General features: G+C 37.4%; 3 protein-coding genes across 4 annotated transcripts; all 3 read left to right on the top strand.

Annotated features, from left to right (window-relative positions):
- Window positions 1-60: 60 nt before the first annotated feature.
- On the top strand, window positions 61-2,144 carry lrrc23 (leucine rich repeat containing 23). Of its 2 annotated transcripts, none has more exons than XM_055165850.1 (8): window positions 61-272; window positions 494-603; window positions 691-811; window positions 896-1,019; window positions 1,096-1,223; window positions 1,303-1,439; window positions 1,541-1,745; window positions 1,829-2,144. In XM_055165850.1, exons 1-8 carry the CDS (start codon window positions 192-194, stop codon window positions 1,859-1,861), a joined length of 939 nt encoding a protein of 312 aa, XP_055021825.1. In that variant the 5' UTR covers window positions 61-191; the 3' UTR covers window positions 1,862-2,144. The 2 variants fall into 2 exon arrangements, with proteins under 2 accessions (XP_055021825.1, XP_020785738.1); XM_020930079.2 differs by having other exon boundaries at window positions 691-815; window positions 879-1,019.
- A 471-nt stretch (window positions 2,145-2,615) lies between these two features.
- On the top strand, window positions 2,616-8,317 carry tktb (transketolase b). Its single transcript, XM_055165841.1, has 14 exons — window positions 2,616-2,874; window positions 4,231-4,348; window positions 4,425-4,538; window positions 4,703-4,800; window positions 5,104-5,295; window positions 5,427-5,554; window positions 5,942-6,141; window positions 6,517-6,681; window positions 6,756-6,912; window positions 6,991-7,121; window positions 7,197-7,280; window positions 7,363-7,459; window positions 7,565-7,684; window positions 7,800-8,317. The coding sequence occupies exons 1-14, from the start codon at window positions 2,768-2,770 to the stop codon at window positions 7,970-7,972; spliced, it is 1,884 nt and encodes a 627-aa protein (XP_055021816.1). The 5' UTR covers window positions 2,616-2,767; the 3' UTR covers window positions 7,973-8,317.
- A 147-nt stretch (window positions 8,318-8,464) lies between these two features.
- On the top strand, window positions 8,465-21,343 carry si:dkey-32e6.6 (extracellular matrix protein 2). Its single transcript, XM_055165840.1, has 10 exons — window positions 8,465-9,636; window positions 9,943-10,082; window positions 10,184-10,399; window positions 10,478-10,727; window positions 10,895-11,010; window positions 11,604-11,736; window positions 12,406-12,563; window positions 12,640-12,779; window positions 17,614-17,940; window positions 18,486-21,343. Exons 1-10 carry the CDS (start codon window positions 9,183-9,185, stop codon window positions 18,661-18,663), a joined length of 2,112 nt encoding a protein of 703 aa, XP_055021815.1. The 5' UTR covers window positions 8,465-9,182; the 3' UTR covers window positions 18,664-21,343.
- Window positions 21,344-22,327: the final 984 nt, after the last annotated feature.

Raw genomic sequence — 22,327 nt, 5'->3', positions numbered from 1 at the left:
AGCATTAAACTGTTGCGCATCACTTCGTATCTTAAGCGGATGCGTGACTTGCGTCGTTTCCATGGACACCACAACACGACGCTACAGTAAAAGTTTTTCACACGCTACTCGCACTTTATCAGGCCTATAACAATCATTCGGTCATCGAAGCAATCTGAACTAGCCAACCCAGGTTTGGGAAAAGTGCAAACATGTCTGATGTAGAGGAAGACGCAGTTCGGTCAGATGAGGAGGATGGACTGACAAGGGAGAAGACTGGAGAAGTAAGCCAGGTGCGTAACGCTGCTTCAGTAACTTCGGATAGGCTGAAGTTACTTTGTGGTATGGTTTCCTTGTTTAGGAGGCTAATATTTTTCCTTTTTTTTCGGTTTTGTTTTGTTTTGTTCAGCACAAATGTTTAGCTTAATGGGTCCAATTGCCTCACTCCTAGCATTTGTCAACTGATCGTTTGTCAATTTAAAGAAATATGTTTCCACTTCTGATTCATTAATAGGAACTGATTCAGTGCTTAACCCAAGAGGACATACAAGAAGGCCTTTCATTACTTTGCAAAACTGGAAATGGTTTAGCTCATGCTTTTATAAAACTGGACCTAAAGGAAAGGTAGGCTTACTGTAAGGATATGCTACAGTAATGTCATTGTTATTTTATGACATAACTTTACCTGTCAGTGCCATTTATTTTCTGCAGGGGACTGAGTGACATCTCTGCAATCAGCAACTTTATTCACATTCGCTTCCTGGATTTGTCAAACAACCGTCTCAGTGACCTATCACCTTTAGCATCACTGACACAGCTGCTTTGGCTTAAGGCAGGTATTCTTCAGTAGTGCCATTAACTGTCCCTCAATCATAGAAGATAATTTCTTTTGCAGGCAGACAATAATGAAATACAGTCTTTCAGGAGACAGCCTTTTGCACAACTCAAATTCCTTCAGTGGCTCAATGTGGCTATGAATATACTGACAGACATGGATGACCTTGTTGGGCCCTCTTCTTTAGAAACCCTCAATCTCATAGGTCAGCACAGTTTAATATGCCACTTATTAATATGTATAGTGTAGGCATGTATGATTTTATGTGTGATGTCTTATAGGTAACAGAATTAAAAGGCTATCATGTCTTGATGGTCGTTTTGCCAATCTGACTACATTAGAGCTGAGAGGAAACCAAATGGAAACAACTGAAGGAATTAATTTGCCAAATTTACGTCACCTGTACATGGTAAAGTCTTCTATTTGCTACTCAATTGTAGTTTGTGTTTGGTGGAAATTATCATCTGCTCTTTTGATCTCTTGTTAAGGCCAAAAATGTTATTAAGCATTTGGGAGGAATGGAGAAGTTAGAGAGACTTCAAACTCTGCACTTAAGAGATAACCAAATAAAAACTTTGGATGGCCTTAACTTTAACATGACGTGTCTTCAGTACCTCAATGTCAGGTAATTAAAAAAAACATTGTCAGAATTCAAATTTATTTTGCTCAATATAAATTTTTAATCATTATATTGTGTGTTTATGTTGACCACTTTTGTTTATGCAGAGGCAACAAGGTTGAAGATGAGAATGCCATTCAGAGCCTGAGGCACATCTCAAAATCCCTGCAAATATTAGTGCTTTCAGAAAACCCTGTGGTGGAATCTACAGAGTACCGTATAAATATAGTGATGCTTTTGCCAAATTTGGAGAGGCTTGATAAAGATCTGGTTACATCTGATGAAAGGGTTGAGGCCAAGGAAAAATTAAAGGTATAATTATATAGTTAACACTTTATTATAATTAGGATGACTGTACCTGTGGTGTTTTTTCTAATGCAATCGTGTACTTTCAGGAACTTTATGAAGAGGAAACAGTTGAGCCATAAGTGGTTGAGTAACCTGTGTGAAATGAGGAAGTGTTTGAAATATTTTCCCTGAAATTTAGATTTTTGACAACAGGCTTACTTAATATTGCAACTGAAACGTCTATCGCACAGGTGTGCATGCGTTTTGTTTACAATAAAAAATAATAATAATTAGATGTATTTATTTACAGAGTGAAGAGTGGTTTGCATCATCATTCCTTTCAACATTAGACAATTTAAATGAACAAAACTATTAGGCCTATAAGCATATGGTGTTTTTTTTAATTAAAAATGTTCCTCTCCAGTCTCACTCTCGTATTTTCCTGCGTAAGGATGAGAGAGCAAAATCTCTGGCTCCCTCCCATCACTGTTGTTAAAGAGACAGTGACAGCAAAATCAAGGCCTGATTGACTATACCTAACCTATGGATCTATAATATACCCAACCCTATAACAACTTAGAGCTATTTGCGCTGCCTATGACTGTCATCAATGATTATCAGCCTTTTATATGGAAGTGGTCCCATATAGCTTCTATCCCCTGTTTTTAGCCTGTTAGATCTGCTTGGTCAAGAGCAGAATACAGGGTATGTCACTGAGTAAATTACGTTGCGTCAACTTGCGTGCTTCAATAATCCATTAAAAATCTTAGTCCCATTGTTTGTTTTTGATAGAGAAACGTCCATAATTATATCATGCGTAACGTGCACAACTCCATTCCTCCAATGACTCTCCTTAGTGGGCGTGGCTGCGCGGGGACATAAGTCCACTTCCTTGTTTCCTGTCCCTCCTTCACTGCTGTACTCGAGTAGCTTGCAGCGTTGTGGCGCAGCATTTCAACAACAGCACTGTCAAGCTTCTGGGCGTGTAGATTAGCCAAAGTACAGTTTTAAGTAAGTGCTACTGTCTGTGGATCAACTCAACCATCATGACTAGCTACCATAAACCCGATGAGAAAACTCTGCAGGGGCTGAAAGACGTCGCTAACAAGCTAAGGATCAACTCCATAAAAGCGACGTGCGCCTCCAACTCTGGGTAAGCGATTCATCATGACTAAGCACAATGAATGAAGTTATAAGGATCCATACAAACCAAACAGTTCACGTATGAATATACTATAAACCCATGTATAAAGTGCGCTTTAAATCAATGAATAGAGTAGTACGCGTGCTTCACCCCTTGGCCATGTGCACGTGTTGCAGATTATCTCGCGATGAAACTCGAGAATGTACAGAAAGTTTGATTCAAAAGGTAATTCATAATGGATTCCTCTTCAGCTCAACAAATTAGTGTCCAACTGAATGCAACGCCAAATAGAAGAGTGTATTAAGTAGAAGGTTCTTATGTAATTAAACATCATGGCATACTGATGAAAATTGACTGTTTACTGCAAATCACATGATGGCCCAGATGCCTTGACCAACTCGCGTGGTTGGGTCAATGCTTTCAATTAAACTGCGGTAGCAGAATATTATTGTATTGGTAACATACAGTTAGTCTTAAAAGTATGTAGCAATTGTTCGTAACATATCCGTTTCTCTCTTGATCTAAATTCACATAACTTCCAAGAGGAATTGCTCCTAAATTTAAGAAGTGCAAATGGGAATTGTTAAAGTAATTTCTTACCAGTGATCAAAACCAAATTATAATTTGAGAATAGCCAACGGGGTGTCACTTTGACAAAAGATTATGCATAATAGAGTTTTTTTTTTTTTTTTTTTTTTTTTCTTGAAGCAATGGATTTAATATATAGCCCTCTAAGACAATGTGACAGTTGTATCACATCAACAATTGGCTAATTAATATTTCCTTCTTTGAAGAAGGAAGTGCATACAGCATGAATGACTGAATGAATGAACAATAGCTTTGTCTTCTTTACAAAGATCAAAACAAGACAGTGTTTTGTAAGATTACTTTTTACTTCTGTCAGTGTGCACCTTTGTGTTTTCCTCCCTTTGTCATTTTGTAAACAAATTTTATTTTTTCAGCAGCAGATCTCTCAACAGAGGCAAACTGGTAAACTATGCATTTGGTTTGAGGTTCAATTTAAAAAAACTAAACTAATTGTTGTGAAATTAGCATGTGTAAATAATGGCACAATTAAAATTTTCAGGAACTTCATTTGCTCTGTGTGGTAATGTTGAGTTTCTAAACATGTCCCTTACAATACTGAGACCACTAAGTGGCACCTAACCTTTGCACACGTTTGACTATTGACTTTGTGGTTTGAGCACATCGACATTACAATCTATTGACAAAATACCTCAAAGATAGGAGTAGGCCTTAGAGACTGATATTTGTAATGCTAAAAGATTGGCCAACTGCATGAAAAATGTAGCATGAGAATTAGATTTGCTTCTTGTATCTGATGTATATATTTTGTCTTTTTAGTCACCCTACATCATGCTGCAGCGCTGCCGAGCTCATGTCCGTACTGTTTTTTCACACCATGCGCTACAAAGCTGACGATCCCCGCAACCAATGCAATGACCGCTTTGTACTGTCAAAGGTTAGTACATTCTGCCATTAATTAACTGTAAAGTTTGTCAAATGAAAAACTGAGGATCCCCTTTTTCTGTCAACAGGGTCATGCTGCACCGGTCCTGTATGCTGCCTGGGCTGAGGCTGGATACGTAAAGGAGGCAGACCTTCTAAATCTTCGTAAGATTGACTGTGATTTGGAGGGACATCCTACGCCAGTATGTATATAAAAACACCTATGTTTCTAGAGGCATAAATGCAACACTCATCTATCTATCTATATCTATATCTATATATCTATCTAAAATATATATATATATATATATATATATATATATATATATATATACATAATAATTTTTTTTTTTTTTTTTTTTAAAAGAAACTCGCCTTTGTGGATGTAGCTACTGGATCTCTAGGCCAAGGTCTTGGAGCTGCATGTGGTATGGCCTATACTGGGAAATACTTTGACAAGTCGAGGTATGTTTCAGAAGTCGCAAGGAAAGTCCAATCATTTTTGTTTTATTAGTTTCAGTTTATTTGAACTGTAGCTGGAGTTAGTTGAAGCATATAGATATTTGCTTTTATCAGTGTTGTATCTCCTGTGACAATGTTTGCTTAAATTAGTAAATCCTGTCAGGAGAATATAATGCAGTGCTCTTGTCAGTTTAAACCTAGAATGTTGAGGATCCCATTAGGAAGAACATTTGGTTTCAATTCACCTGTCTAGTTTATTTATTTCTATTATAGTTAGGAACATGTGTAAAATAATTTCTTTTGTAGCTACCGTGTCTACTGCATGCTGGGTGATGGTGAGTGTTCAGAGGGCTCTGTGTGGGAGGCCATGGCCTTTGCGTCTTACTACAAATTGGACAACCTGGTGGCTATAATGGACGTGAACCGTCTGGGACAAAGTGAACCTGCTCCTCTTCAGCATGACATGGAGACATACCGCAAGCGCTGTGAAGCTTTTGGGTTAGTCTTTGTATTGCTGCCTGTTTTTTTTTTTTTAACAATTCAAATGTCCTATAAAACTAAAATCTCTCCAGCACTATGATTGTTCATGCACTTTAACTCCAGGTTACATGCTGTCTTTGTTTGTGTAGGTGGAATACATATGTTGTAGATGGACATGATGTGGAGGAGCTGTGCAAGGCTTTCTGGCAGGCTCAACAAGTGAAAGATAAACCTACATGCATTGTAGCCAAGACCTTCAAAGGCAAAGGGCTCAAAAGTATGTCTCTTGTTAAAAGATCTAATGATTTAGATGTGAAAGATGAGACGAGACGAGAATGTTCTGGTCATACAGATTTTATTAATTTGCTAATAATTATTTTGTTATTTGGCTTTGGGTTGCCAGAGTTAAAACCAGTTGATACTGGACCTAAAAGCATCCTCTACCCAATTCCCAGACCTGTACCCAATCATACATTGTATGTGTAGTCTGAATTATTGATGGTTTACTTTGGCCTACACTAACTTGGCAGTTTTGTCTTCATCTAAAATGAATACAGCAACTAAATTTGAGGTTTTGAGCTTTCAAATCATAGCATGTTCATATTTACCTACGTAAGCACATGCTACAACCACTGTGTTTGACTTTGTAATGTTGTCTTTTTAGATATTGAAGATCTTGAGAACTGGCATGGAAAGCCAATCCCTAAAGACCGTGTTGATGACCTTCTGAATGACCTCCAGGCTCTTATCCAAGTCCCAAACAAAACCCTCTGCCCTCAGTTACCAGCTGATGATGCAGCCCCGGTTGACCTCTCTCAACCAATCACTCTTCCCTCACCCCCATCTTACAAAAAAGGAGACAAGGTACTGTTCTTTTTTTTTTTAATCAAAGCATCTTTGTGATCAGTAGGTGGATAAAGTTTTGATTTTAAGTCATTTTCACATTGCCACTAGTTAGGTTGACATAAATGAACATTGACTCCCAAGAACACTGTGCTTGCAGGAAGCAAGCATCTGCATGCATATTCATAGGTCTGTCTGCTTGAAGTGTGTTGTCATAGAAATATGTTTACCAATCAGCTATTAGACTTACTTGGCGTATGGTGCGTACTTTGTATGAATCATGTGTGGTGCTTGTGAATAAGACTCAAAAGTAAACGCATCTGAATCTAGTGTGTAATGGGGTCAGTTCATGGAGCACAGTAACATGTGCGAAATGTGTGTTTTTGGTCTTTTTAGATTTCCACAAGACGTGCCTATGGGGTTGCTCTGGCCAGATTGGGTCAGGCTAGCCAAAGAGTGGTGGCCCTGGATGGTGATACCAAAAACTCCACTTTCTCAGAGACGTTCAAAAAGGCATTTCCTGACCGCTACATTGAATGCTTCATCGCTGAACAGAACATGGTGCGCACATTTTCACCCAGTAGAAATGAAACTTGTTAAACATGGTGCAGATGTTTACATTTTTCTTGCTGCAGGTGGGAGTGGCCATTGGCTGTGCCACACGAGACCGTACAGTTGCATTTGCCAGCACCTTTGCAGCTTTTCTGTCTAGAGCTTATGACCAGATTCGAATGGGTGCCATATCGCAAACAAATGTGAATCTGGTCGGCTCCCACTGTGGTGTTTCTATCGGTATGATGTTGAAAGTCAAAGTTTTGCATATATTCCAATTGTCATTAACCATTTGTGCTAACTTTCTTTCCATTTTAGGAGAGGATGGTCCATCTCAAATGGCACTTGAAGATTTGGCTATGTTCAGGGCAATCCCAACATGTACTGTGTTCTACCCCAGTGATGGAGTGTCCACAGAAAGGGCGGTGGAACTTGCTGCTAACACACAGGTTTGTTGTCATTATTATTGAGAGATTAAGTTTAGTTACTAATGTTTTTTATTACATTTTATTGCTGCTTCTCAGGGTATTTGCTTCATCCGTACCAGCAGACCAGACACTCCTGTTATTTATTCTCCAGATGAAAAGCTGGAAATAGGAGTAGCAAAGGTATAACTTGAGTTGGTTAAAAGATGCATATAAATCATAAAAAGCAAAACTACTGAAAAATAGCATTTGTTTCTCCTCTCAGGTGGTGAGGCAGTCTGACAGTGATTGCGTCACAGTGATTGGCGCTGGGGTCACTCTCCATGAAGCCTTGGCTGCTGCTGACATCCTGGCCAGTGAAGGTAGACTAATGCTGCCCTCTAGTGTAAACCATGCATAAATGTCTATAATGGCTCATCTTTGTGGCTTCACTTTTATGTGTAAAAGTTAATGTTTTCATTTCCTAGGGAAAAATATTCGTGTAATTGACCCATTCACCATTAAACCTCTGGATGCTGGCACAATTGTGTCCAGTGCTAAAGCAACAAGAGGGCATATTATTACTGTAGAAGACCACTACAAAGAGGGTAAGAATTATTGCATAACAGCCGTTGATGTGCATTTGTCTAGGAAACCAGAAGGTTTCCATTCCATAAGTATAGATATTCATTTGTAATGTCCCGTATTTATCTCTTGTTCCAGGTGGTCTAGGAGAGGCTGTCCTGTCTGCTGTCGCCACTGAACCTGGTATAATTGTTACCCGGTTGGCAGTGACTGGTGTACCACGAAGTGGAAAACCTCAGGAGCTCCTGGACCTGTATGGCATCAGTGCCAAATACATTGCTAATGCTGTGCGTCAGACCTTTGCAAACTGAAGTTACATTTTACTTGCTTAATAGCTTATAATATATAGCTATATTCCCGTCTTGTTAATGCAAAACTACAAAGACTTTAAACGGTTCTTATTGTTTTTGGAAAGTCATGTGTAGTGGTGATTATAGCTCTGTGTGTGAAGAAAAAACTGTAGCCACCTTTTGAAAACACTGCAGCATTCCTCTTCAAGTTCTATTCACTGATGTATTCAACCACATAGATATGAAATGTTACTGTCTCATCTGCAACAGTTTTCTTCTCTGCCAGGACCAGTGGCTGACAAAAAATTACTAACATTCCAAACTACACATTTCTATTTGTGGTGTGAATAAAATAATACCCCTCAACCTCTTGTGTTTGTCTTGTTTTGCAGTAATGTTCCTGCATAATTATTAAAGACCAGTATCTGGTAATGGGAACAGTGTTTAAACTGTTGTATTTTTGCTTTACATTTAATACTCAATTCCCTGTATTTGTGGCCTTAAAATTACTGTTTCAGTATCTTTGTCGATGTTGCCTGGAACCTTACATATGACAGATTTGACAGATCTAGCGTGTGTTTGTGTGGTTACAAAACAAATAAAGGAGCTGTTGGCAGATTTCACCAGTAAGTGAAAATCCCAGCCGTCGCCACATTGGCCTGGGGCACCTGTTCTGTTTGGCACTTGTACAGTTCTTTTAGACTACATGTGTATGCACTTTGTATGTGTGAGGCTGATTGTGTGTCCAGACACCCTCATGTTTTGAGTGCTTGTATTTAACTTCATACATAGATGTCACTGGACTGTGGCCAGACATGCTGGACACTGGTCTGAACTTTGTACCAACCTTGTAATTGAATGATATCAGCATTTATCAACCACATGACAGGCACTTTCTTAAAACTAACACCACATCACTCATTGTATTAATCACCCACATGTAATACAAAAATACTTGTGTGTGTGTGTGTATGTATATGCAATTACAAATTTAAAAAACTTAGAAAAACTTTTGGAACTAACATTGCCATTACATAAAGGTATTGTATCTATTGATATGCATTTTTGGTGCACAACCAAGTGGTTGTTGTAGCAAAGAAATTGTAAATTCAATATTTCAAAAATAGTATGCCAGCCAGGCATCTCTTCAGTAATACTATCTGTAAAAATATATTAATTTCAATAAACAAGTTGTTTTGCACACATCCCAGTGCAGGGTGAGCAGTCTGTTATGAAAGGATGGGAAAATATGGAGGAATCACAGGGAGCAGGCAGACACAGCCTAGTAAGGCCTTTTATTACCAACGTGAGAGTTTATTTTTTTACTTCTCCGCCTCCTACTTATTCCATTCTCAGGTCTAGCCCTGTCTGCACTTTCACCTCGCAGAAGCGGAGGCAGGTGCACCACAAGCCTACTTTTTCTCAGCATCTCAGAAGCTGGGGATTTACAGTTTTAAAACAACTGCACAAATATATTTTTCTGCAGATGGAAACTATGTGGATTATTGTCATTTCTGTAAATTGTTGGATTTTGACAGGACAAGCTTTTGACATTTGGACAGATGGTGATACAAGAGTACTAGGATCACATGAGTCAAACAAAGTGGAAAAAGCACCAATTCTTTCAAACAGGGGCAAAATAAGAGCTCTGGCTGCGTACGTTTTGGAAACAAATGACACAGTAGGTAAGAATGATTTATTGTTTCTACTTCATTATAGTGAACATTGTATCAAGAATATGAAAAGAATGTAACATGCTGTAACATAACATTTAATGTTATTTTAATCTAAGCAAATTTTAATTTAAGCAATTTAAGCAAAATAAACTGCAGTGTAACATGCTGCAAAAGCATAGTATTGCTGTATGTTTTGTTTCACAACTGATTTTCTGTACTGACCAAGAAATTTCATAATACATTTGGGAAAAGCAGTGCATGAAATAATCATTTACAATGACATTATTAAACAAACTAATTTTGTTTTACAACAAGAATCACATAAAGACAAGGACTTTGAAATGGACCAAAAGAATCATCAATGGGGGCCAAACTTCAAGGAGATCATCAGAAGTAAGAGAGGCACATGGGGCAGAAAGCAAGTTGAGACTGTGGCATCTACAGCCTATCGAATAGTATGAATGCTCACCAACATCAGCAAAGAACATTTCTTTTTATTTTCTCTATGTGATGTTAATACTTTTGTGGCTTTATGTGGCTCTTTCGCTTTGTGCAGTTAGGCCTGACACAACCTCTGAAGGGATGGAGAAGTAAAACTGAAAATGCCACCAGTGGACTCATGTCTGCACTGAGAGACCTGTACACTGAAAAACTACGCCTTATGGACAAGAGCAAAACTAAGGTAGAGGAGGAAGAGGAGGAAGAGGATGATGATGATGATGATGATGACGATGATGATGATGATGATGACGACGATGAGGAGGAGGAAGAGGTTTTTGTTTTGATGATAAAATATGTTTGCTATAAGTGAACTTTAATTTAGCCATGTGTGTATTTCTGTGTTACCAAGGAGGAGGAGGAAGAAGAAGAAGAAGAAGAAGAAGAGGAGGAGGAGGAGGAAGAAGAAGAAGAAGAGGAAGAGGAGGAGGAAGAACCTACAGAGGTCCCCAATAACCAAACAGAGACCCACAGCAGTTTGGGATCACCCCTGCAGCCTACAGAGTGTGTTGCTGCTGATGGGGAGATCAGCTGCAGAGGCCTGGGCCTAATTCAGCTGCCAAACATCAAGAGCCTGGACATCACCAAAATGGACATGACAGGTTGGAGATTAGTACTATTGTGTACCTACGAGGAGCCTGGAGATTCTTGAGATGTGCACATTTATTTTTTAAGGTTCTAGTGCTGTGTAAAGATAAAATAAGTGTTCCTGTGTTTTATACATTATCATTTCTTTTCATATGTCTTTTCATTTCATGTCTTTTCATAGGTAATAGACTCAAAAGCATACTGCCAAAAGACTTCTCTGGCCTGACAAACTTAGAGACACTGGACCTGAGCAAAAACGATTTAGTGGATGAGGCATTGAGTCAACGTCCCCTTTCTGTGAGTAAGAGAAATGCAAACAGTATATGAACCTTAGAACACTGCCCTCTGGAGGCTATGGATGTAATTCAGAATATATTTTATTTAGATGTTGATGTGTTGCCCTGACTCTGATTTTAAAGGACATTTTATAAGATACTACTCCATTAATTAAAATAAAAACAGTCTTACACCATATCATTTTGGTAATTTACGAGTGTTTAGATCTGCATTAGCTTATCTAAATATACTACCACTGGCCACAGTGAGGCTGCCCTACCACACTGTGACCAATTGACTGCCATGCCACATTTTAACAGCAAGATCAAAATTACAAAATTTGTATAACCATTCATGGGAAAAATAAAAACTTGAAAATATTCGCATTGCACTTACACATGTTGCTATAATAATAGAGTAAAAAAGCAATGCTTTCCTTGACACACAAACCACTGTGACTAAAAATACAGGATGGATGACGTGGAAGAGATTTTCTCATTTTGGTGTGCTCTGGTGAACTCTGGATGCCAATTATGGACTTAGAGACACGTATGCATTAAGTCTATTTTATAACTAACTGTTATTTTTCCTCTGGATCTCAATCTATGTGGCAGAATTTGACTCTTCTAAAGATGTTAAACCTGGATGATAACCTGCTCACCACAATACCAGGACTTCCAGCATCTTTGGAAATGTTATCAATGAACAACAACAGACTCATGAAAATCACCCCTTACAGTTTTAGAGGTATGCAATTATGAAATAAAAGTTCTCTTACTTTTATCTTATGAAATATGCTATAGGCACATGATATATTTTAGTTAATGGCGAGTTCTGTAGTTCAATGAAAAGTCATCAGTGGTGGAAAAAGTACTCAGTTTTAATAATAAAAGCACCAGAACACCAATAACCTAACCAAAAATACGGTACTCAAGTAAAAGTATCATGTGGAAAAATCTACCGTACTTAAGTAAAAGTATTAAAGTACGGTACCTGTTTAAAAATGTACTGAAAGAGTAAAAAGTTTTCTGCATGTCTCAAATAATGATAAAAATGACTTTTACTATTCAAATCTGTTGAAAAATGTAGTGAGGTAGAAATTACAGATACCTGCTCTCAAATGTAATCAAGTAAAACAGTATCCATTGTAAAATGTACTTAAGTAAAGTACAGATACCTTTTTTTTTTAACTTCAGTACAGTACTTTTACTTCATTACATTCCACCACTGAAACACATATACAGATCAAAGACACTTATACTATAACCTTTTCTTTTGGCTATTACTTTCTGGGGTTGCCATGTTATTGCTGTTTGGCACATGCACCAGACCACCAACAAGACCCTTCTATTTCACCAGACACAATAATATTATTTGTTGATATATCTAATTCTTAAAAGGTTATCCTAATTTTAGGTCTGACTAACCTTGTGAGTCTGGAGATGGAGAAAAACTTGCTTCATGAGGGCGCAGTCTCACCTCAGGCTTTTAAACCTTTGGTGAACCTCCTTCATCTTCAGCTTGACAATAACCGCTTTAGATCCTTCCCCCTGGGCCTCCCTCCCACTCTGCAGGTAAAAAGCTCTGCAACATAAACACAAGTCTTTCAGAATTTGCAGATGAGAGCTGTGAGTTTTGTTTTTTATTTAGGAGTTGGAGATCAGTGAAAATCTCATTGAAGAGATGAGAGAGGAGGCACTGAGGGGCTGTGTCCATCTGACAGTGTTGGACATGAGCCACAACCTGCTGAACCAGGGAGGCATTGCTCTCAACACTTGGAGGCATGCACGGTATGACTGTAATACACTTACACTTCATTGAATTACCACAAGGGGGTAGCCAAGAATCCAACCTTAAACAGAGACCACAAACTTATCTGATTGTGGAAATTCATATTTTCCCTATATGGCAAACCATCTTTCAGCAATCTTACACATATTTTTGATAAGGCCACAATTTTATTATGGCCATGACGTATTGAGGTACTTTTTAAAAAACAAAGCCCAGTCTAACCTTTATAAAGACATAAATTATATAATGCACATAAACAAACAATAAATAGGACCAAGATGGGAAATACTCAAAATACTCGTATGCTCTTTAGTTTAGGTTCATTTAATATATGTACAATTACATTTCACCACCACAAGGGGATAGCTTTGTCTAATTTTTTTGACTGTCAGTCTTACATAAGCCTCCTTTTAAACATGACATCTTATGGACAGTTCACTTTCCTTTAGCAAGTGCAAAAACGACATTTCATCTGCCTGACTGAATTTCACATACCAGTGTCATGACTCATGTATAGATACAGTATGTTGTTACTCTAGACCACATAGACACAAAGTGATGGTGTGAGGAGGGAGGGAGTGTGTCAAAGTGTGCCTTGTTTAAATATAGTGAATTCCAGTGTGATTTCCCTTTTTCTCAGGCACCATTTTGAACCACAGTGGGAAAGAAGGGAACAAAAATGAAAAGGGAGCACTGCTTCTACAGTTTAGTTCATGTGCATCCAAAAGTGAACAAATATTTTTATACAGACTTTCATACAGACTAAAGATAGTGATACCTAAATGTGTTCTGTCTTTTTTAAGTAAAAAAAGACAGTTAATACACTTTTATAATATATATAAACGTTTCACCAACCTTGTTTTCCAAGGCAATTCTTGTCCTCAAATTACTCAAGTGTACTTGTGTCTTGGTCTTTCCTTTAGTCATTCAAGCTGTTAAACTCAAGATAAAAGTCATTAAAGGGACATTATGTAGCTTTTTGGTTGTGGGTCCGTCAACTACTTGTTTCTATGGATATGTCATTTCTCTGCCTGAAATGTTCCATAGTATGGTATTAAACAGCTCTACTTAACATTTATTCAGTTACAAGTGGTTATCTAGCTCAAAAATACAGAAAAAGACATGCAATCTGTTAATGGGGTTGCCTCTCCATATATCTAAGCTGTAACTTCTATGTCTAGTTTTGTCTTCATGAAGAAAGAAAGGTTTAATACTGTACTGTGACACCTTCCAGACAAAGCAATATTATCTCCATGGAGAAAAAAATTTGATGAAAAGTTACACAATGCACCTTTTAAAGTCAGCAGTTTCAATTGCTACTGAAAAATAGATCTAACAGAAAATCTTTTATTTCAGGCAAATTGACAAATAAAGTGCATCAGATAAAATGGGCCTGTAGAGTTCAAATCAGTGCGGTCGGGTTGAGCCAAGTACTTAGTCAATGTTACAGTTGCCTCCCACTGTGTCTGGGGATTTGGGGCCTAATTAAAGCTCCAACATGGTCAGTCTTTTGGCTGAGAGGCAGCACTTAATATGTGTCATCTGGGAATATATTTTCACTGAGTTATGCAACAACCAACACATCTGTTCACCATTTCAATGCAGGTATCATGTGCACATTATTCAGTAGCCCCATAATAAATGTTATTCTTCTATCAGGCGTATACTTAGACTACTTAAGGAACCACACACTTCCAACCATCCCCAGTTCTTAACAACCCATTCCAACATCTCTATTTGTCCCAATCAAATAGTTACATTTAAGTACTTCAGTTAATGCAAGCATATTGTGGGTTCAATTCTACATAAGTCTGTCTGATAATTAGTATATCTACTTCAATATATTATGAATGGAACAATAACTTTTGAGGGTCAGTATTCATTTATTGTACCAGTAGGAGATTTTTGGTTATTCTTTCTGCAATATAAGATTTGAGCTGTAGACTTATGAACTAAAATTACTTAAGTGAACTAAAATTACTTAAGCGCTGGTATCTGCTGTTTATTTATACAGCTCAGTAACATTAAACACTATTGTAAATTTGGAATTTTTGTGGATCATGATTTGGTTTCAATATTATAGTTTATTGTCTATGTTTACTTCAGCAATATAACGCACTTCAAAATCTGGTGTCATGACAGGTTTATTTCTACATAGAAGAAATTAGAATAAGAAACAATAGTTGAGTAAAAACTGTGTAAATGATTGTCTTATATATTTTGTATGTATTTTGTATGTACTACAGCTCAACCTCATTCAGCCCTGTCACTTACTCCAGAGAATTTAACGGGATTTTTTTTTTTTTCTCCCTTCTCTGTCAGATTTATACAACGTAATGATTTTGGCTGCAGGCTCAAAGGGACTGACTGGAGGTTCAGAGATCTAAGGATGTATATTATGTCACAACCTGATCAGGTTTTGGTTTTCAGGACACACCATGTAAAAATAAAAACTGAGATTTTTTTATGTTCAAAATTAATTATTCATATTGTATGGTTTACAGTGGTTGGAAGTTGTTTTGGCTATAGCTAGGAGAGGCTTTCTAAGTGCATTTCTAGGAGCTAAGAGTCTTTCAGTAAATTTCATGCCGCTGGTTAAGGTCATTTAAAGATACACTAGTAACTTTTCTATGAGAGAGTCTGCTACTGGCCTGTTAGCATTGAATGTTCCACAGTGTGGTATTAAACTTTTAACTCTTGAATTTATTTAAAGTAATCACTGGTGTATTATTGCTCACAAATACCATCAAAAACAATCATTCTTATTGTGACTGGGGTTGTATCTTCATAGATCTCACATGTAACTTCACCTGATAAGACCACCTGATAGAAACAAATAAGTATGTAGTTTGGATCATTCCAGATAATACACTTAAGGTTGAGGTACACCTTAGTGTCCCAGTAGGGAAATTTGTCCTCTGCATTTGACCCATCGTTCAATGCCGCTGGGGCATCTCTTCAGGAGCAGTGAGCACTGCACTGCCATGCTTGGGTACCCATCTCTAGATCTTGTTAATAGGCTTAGTATTACCTTAGCTGGAGGATTTTATATATGATGTATGTTGTCATGCAAACAAGCAGGTGGTGGACCCTTTACCAGAAAAGTTGCATAGGCTGTAAATATACCTGAGGAAATCTCCCCACAATTACTTTATAAAAGACCGCAGAACCAACCACGATTATACTACTACTGTGTATTCATAGCCTCTCCTAAAGAGGTGACAAATGCTCTTTTCTTCATTAATCATTCATCATATTCTTATTTCCATTACAGTCTTAGCCTGTCTAGTCCATTGGCATGGTCTCCTATGGCAGTATTACCTGTGGTTCTGGTTGGATTTCCACAGTGCAGGGACAGCAGTCTGAGCTGTGTTGGCACTTTACTCTGGCACAGATGGAAATATCTGAGTGAGTGTGAGACAGACACACCACTGTGCACTGGCCCATAATGTAACTATAAGGATGACTAGAGCTTAAATTGATTAATGATGTCTGCAATTAGAAAGAAAAAAACATGTCTCTTTTATAAACTTCTTTATGACAACAGGCTGTGGGTGTGATCCTCAGGCTGAGTAACAAACAAATGGCATATTGTGGTCAAAATTAAAATGCAGCTTCACACGCCTCATGACCATAGGATATTAACATTTGGATGAGCTCACAGCACATATTCCCATGGTATATCAGTATGAGGAGGCATTTATGCCATAAATATCAAGCTTTTTGTTTATTATAGGTCTTTTACAATATGTTTTATGGCCTATGGTAAAACCCCTTTGTTGCTTGCATTTTCTTTTCCAAATTATGCCTGGATTCCACTAGTTATCCTTAATCATTATTACATAATTCATCCAAGCTGCAAGTAGCTTTAAGTATGGTCTTTGTTTTGCTATTAGTGCAACTGCTCTGGTTTTCTCTCCCTGGTTTCTAATATTCTATATATTGAATTGGCATTTCACCAAAATACATTTTGACCTTGTTTGCCTTACTTCATGCAGCAAATTTAAAACAGCTGTTGTTTTTTATATAGTTGTAACTCAGTTCTGAGCCTTGGACCTGTATCTTTCACTCACAATTGAGGCCTCCATGCCTTTGTGCAGTGCAGCCCCGGGCACATCTCCTGCTGCTCTCCCCACAGTTTAGCCTTTCACTCTGAACTCCCAGCAGCACCACTCTGGAAGAAAGACTGCAAAAAAAAAGCAAAGACAAAATAATAAAACAGAGGCAGATATAGAATATTATTACAACAAGTTTGAACAGTTATCCTTATATATTTACCAGCACATTTAACAAATTCAAAGTTAAACATATTCATTTGACAGGATGCATAGATGTGTAAAAAATGTGTACAGATGAAAAGATGCAATATGAAATTGGACATAGATGAATGTAAAATATTAGTAATGGCAGTAATAGTAGTGGTCCTAGCTGTATTAACAGTGTTCCTTGTGGTGCACCACCTGCTTTTCTCCATGGAGATATTATTGCTTTGCTGGACATGTTCCACACTATGGCTTTAAATGATCATGCATTTACTGAAATGTTTTAAATGCTAAAAAATGCCTTGAAAACCATGCGCTGTAACAGTGATATAGGTTGGTTCACCGCATATCTGACCTGTAACCTGGCCTGGTAGCACTACCTGTTGTCTCCATGGAGATATCATACTGTAGAAGTCTATTTATATATGTTTATAGTCTGTGAGAAATATGTTTAATGCTATACTGAAGAACATTAAATCAAAACAAAAATTCCCATGGAGAAGGGTTACAACCATCGATTAGAAAAAGTTTCATAGTGCACCTTTAACCTGTCATTTGTGTATGCTTTCAGTTCCCTTGAGTCCCTGGACCTGTCCTTTAACAAGTTCACCTCCGTACCTGCTGGTCTGCCCCGCTCACTGCTTAAAGTGACCCTGCACCACAACAACATCATCAGTATCCCCGCCTTCACCTTCAGACACATGCGCCCCGGGCTGGCCTCGCTGCATCTTTCCCATAATGCTTTGGGGAACCAGGGGGTGGAGCGTCACTCGTTTGTGGGCACATACCGGTCCCTTGGTGAGCTGCTATTGGACAACAACAGTCTGAAGGAGATCCCCCGAAGTGTGAGGCAGTTCAAGAACCTGCGAGTACTCAGGCTGGATAACAACCAGATCAGGTGAATGAGTTAGTTAAAAGTGCACTGTGTAACTTTTTATTTGGGGGCCCATCACCTTTTTTCTATGGACATGTCATTGCTCTGCTTAAAAATGAATATGACATTAAACAGATCTACCTTACACTTATTCAGTCACAGGTGGCTTTATTGCTAAAAAATACAGAGGAAAAACAGGCAATCTGACTGTGATTGCCTATTCACAGATCTAACCTATAAATTGACCTGGTATCTCCATGCTGATAGAAAGGCTTAATGCCATATTCTGAAACATTTCAGATAAAGCAATTACATCAGCATGGAGATAAGCAGGTTGAGTACCCTCCAACAGCAAAGTTACACAGTGCACTTTTAATAAGAGATTTTTTTATAATGCAGCAAGAATACAAGTATACGTCAGTCCGATAGTCATTTGCATTTAGCTCTGCAGATGCCTTTTTGTTTAAAAAATGGTTACTATTATTACAACACACTGCATAATAAAATTACCTTTAAACATAAGCAATGGAACATGCAATTAGGAGCTTACTTTTCTATATGTTCCTTAGGCTGGTGAACAAGTGGGGAGTGTGCCATCCTCGAAACTCAGGAACCACCCTGGCCTCCGTCCACATTGAAAACAACCAGATTGACGTGGATAAAATCCCTCAAAACGCTTTCAGTTGCCTCACTGATGCCAAAGGACTGGTCCTAGTTCCACAAATGGGATATAATGGTAAACATTAGTAGTGTAAAGGCTATTAAAAACTATAAGGCCCATATTGTTTTCTGATCTGTTATAATGTTGATTTTGTTGATTCTGTTTTCTTTTGTTTAATTCACACATGTTTAACACACAAAACTTGAGTTCTTCTCTCAAACAGAAAACACTTTGTTCCACCTTTTCATATGTGGTAATACAGGAAAAGCTTTTTTAAAAAACTCCATACACCTTCACTAGACTTATTTGGATCATTTCAGCCCTGAAATTTCCAAACTCTCCAAACAAAAGTTGAATGAAACAAAAATCTAGGATAGTAATATTGGATCTTTAACTGCAATGTCATTAAAGTCAAAGTAGTGTTTTTATAAAGTATTGTACATGTGCACTCCAGATGATATAATACACATATTCGTCACTAGCAGAGGTTAGGTTTAGAGGTAAAAAGTATAATAATAAAAAAAAACCCATCACATTGTTACATCTTTGAAAAATAAAGTCTTCCTGGCTTCATGTTTACTCTTCAATGGATTCTATATAGGCCTAGTAAAAGTAAGACTTGTCAACAGTTACACCAGCAGATATAAAACACTAGTTCAGGAACATTTACTAAATTCTATGGATTATGGGTCTACATGTAATATTAAGTCTACATTGATTCGTCTTATAGCTGTATAGTTGTTTTCATTTAGACCAAAAAGCCATTGTTGGAATATGTGAAGCCTGTCAGGAAGTCAAACATAAACCTGTACCACTCTTGTATGACCAGATGCTCGCCAAAATAAACACCCATCAGTAACTATTGTGTGAAACTCACATATTTTCACATGGATCCCTACAGATGTACAGATGGCCTCCCAATGTAAAGCGTATTGTGTCACGCAGGGTAGGATCACATTCAGTAATTGTGTTGGAGAGTATATGCGTGACTGGCCTGGGCTGGGATACATGTAGAGGAGTGGGAGTAATTATTTGGGTTAGCAGTGGGGGCATTTGGGAAAAAAGTGATGTTTGAGGGGACAGAAAAGCCAAGGAACTTTGTACAATATAGAGACTGTTCTGGGAAGGCCGGTAAGCTGATTAGAGCAACATGAGACAAGTAACTAGACGTGAATCACAGAGGCAAAAAAGAAAGTGCACTCTGGAGTAATGGCTGCTTTTTTGTTGAAGTTGTTTTTATACTATGGGAACTAAAGCCATTGAATTGTTTAGAGGTCCTATGTTATACAAAAAAATACTCTAGTGAGCTTTAAGCCATGATAGAATGCTGTTACCTCCTCAAAAACATACCTGGAGTTGTATTTTGTTTCATTCACACATGTATGAGTAACACATCTGTCTACAGCTCTGTCCAAAGCTCAAAATGCTCTGTTCCACCTCATGATATCATATAGTGGTAGTTTTCAGGTTGTGGTGTTAAACAGGTTTGTGTGTTAAACAGGTGTGAATGAAAAAATGTAACACATAACAATAACAATAACACAGATGAGAGAATAGCGTGCTGTGGACCCTTTAACCCAAGACAACCATAGTGACAAAATGGCATCCCAGAGTCTTTTCAATGTCTGTCACTTATGTAAACTGACTGACTGCTGTTAAGTTAATTAAAATGTAACAATGAACCAATTGTTCCGTCGCCATCTTGGATCCAAACCTTCTCACCCTTGACGAGGCTAGAAAAAATAAACACCAGTGCACTTGCATAAATGTGCAGAGGATTCAAGCTGATGCAAGTGAGAGCAATTGTGCTCATTTTAAAGTGAAGTCACCTCTGTCTGATCAAAAAGACTAAATGCTAAATTTCCTGTGGTAATTAAAGCAAAACGGTGATTGCAACTTACAAGCAGGAAGAAACATCTCTGTACTTATTCACTCAGCAGTCACAGTTGAGGTAAACTATAATATACTTCAGTGGCTGAACTTGAACTGGGTTGAAAATCATTAGCAAGAATGGTTTTAGTACAATATAGACAACAGGCTCTGGAGACGCTGTAGTAGAAATATTGACAAGGAAATATTGACCAATTACAGTATAGTATACACAAAATATACACAAAACTAATAGATTTGTCTATTTCAATCATAAGTAGATACTGCAGTATGTTTTGTAAGTACCACAAAAGTTCAACAGCTGAGGATCAGAGGACCACGAGACAACTTGACACGGGGTGATGCAGTACGGTAGGGGAGCTAAAAGAATATTAAAAGAGAGATCGAGATTCAGTCAATTGTATGGTTGGATTTTTTTAAACAGCTAATTTGTTTTGGAGCACAGTTTAAATTTTGAATAGAGAAGAATAAATTGGGGTATTTTTGTGTTAAATGGAACTGATTGAATCTCTCGTGATCATGTAATCAGTGTAATTATGTAATCAATACTGAAAGCCATTTTTAAAAAAGAAAATATAAAATAGCAATTATTCAATATGAGATTTTAGTTGCATATTTATTTATCTTTTGCCATATCGCTCCGTCTGTAAACTTTGAATTAATCTTACATTTTCTGAGATGAGGCAGTAGCAGATCTGCACCCAGAGAAAAGAATAGAGCAAGTTTAGAGTTTTGTCTGTCCAAATACTTAAACTCAGAATTCCAAGAAAAGTTTTATAAATAAGACCCCTGGCCCTTTATATTGGCATGATGTACATTGTGAAGCTGAATCGCGTTGCCTCCCCTCTCGGCCTGGGCGTGTAATGACATGTTATACGGGTGCTCTCAGTCTTTCTGTGCATGTGGTGTACCGTCTCCATAATTGTACAGTCATTTTGCAAATGCCACATTACTGTCTAAGAACCAACACATTCCCTTTATACAGGAGTTTGGCACACATACGCTTCGAGGCACTCACAAACTATTTCCTATTCCCTTAAACCGTATAACCTTTCCTTACTTGAATGTCCAAAATTCACCCAATGCTTTGTCATTGTCACTCATAACTACCACTCACATATTTTATGAGGTGATATTTTTCACTGCAGATGTTTAGGATCTCTGTGACAAGTGTTACATTTATGTGGTAGAATGTGCAATGCTTTTTGTCCCAGCGAATGGTGCACACATGAGTGACAGTGACTTCCTGTATTTGTTATTAAAGGAGAGGGGACATTGGCCGATAAAAGCAAAACAAACTGGGAACGCGCAGATAGGCAGCTTAAGAATGCATCACAAATTAAAGTATTAGAAAGATTGTGGGAAAGACACATGAAGCAAGTCATTTACACGTTATATAAAAACTATATCTTATTTTTCTATAATGGATCTTTTACATCTTGTGTCTTATATTTGAATCCTCTCTTGAGAACATGTGCTTCAAATGGCACATTCTATCATTTAGAGGTGTATTTAGATGTGTTTAGCAATATTCTTAATTCATCTGTATATTTTATTTTAAGCAATTATTATAATGTTTTACGCTGTAGGTCACAAAAATTGCACTGCAAGTTCTCAAAACTTTCGAAATAATGCTTTGCTTTTGCATGTACCTTTCAGATAAGTAAATAAAATGTATTAAAAAATAAATAAAAATAATAATAATATATATATCTATATCTATCTATCTATCTATCTATCTATCTATATATATATATATATATATATATATATATATATATATATATATATATATATATATATATATATATTAATTAAAAGATGATGTATCCCAAAATCAGATTAGATATCAAATTTAAT

The sequence above is a fragment of the Boleophthalmus pectinirostris genome, unplaced genomic scaffold (genome assembly GCF_026225935.1).
Source record: "Boleophthalmus pectinirostris isolate CB_2022bp ecotype Guang Dong unplaced genomic scaffold, ASM2622593v1 HiC_scaffold_8, whole genome shotgun sequence".
NCBI lineage: Eukaryota > Metazoa > Chordata > Actinopteri > Gobiiformes > Gobiidae > Boleophthalmus > Boleophthalmus pectinirostris.
The sequence above is the reverse complement of the archived record's forward strand: the minus strand, read 5'-3'. Positions and strand labels throughout refer to the sequence as shown.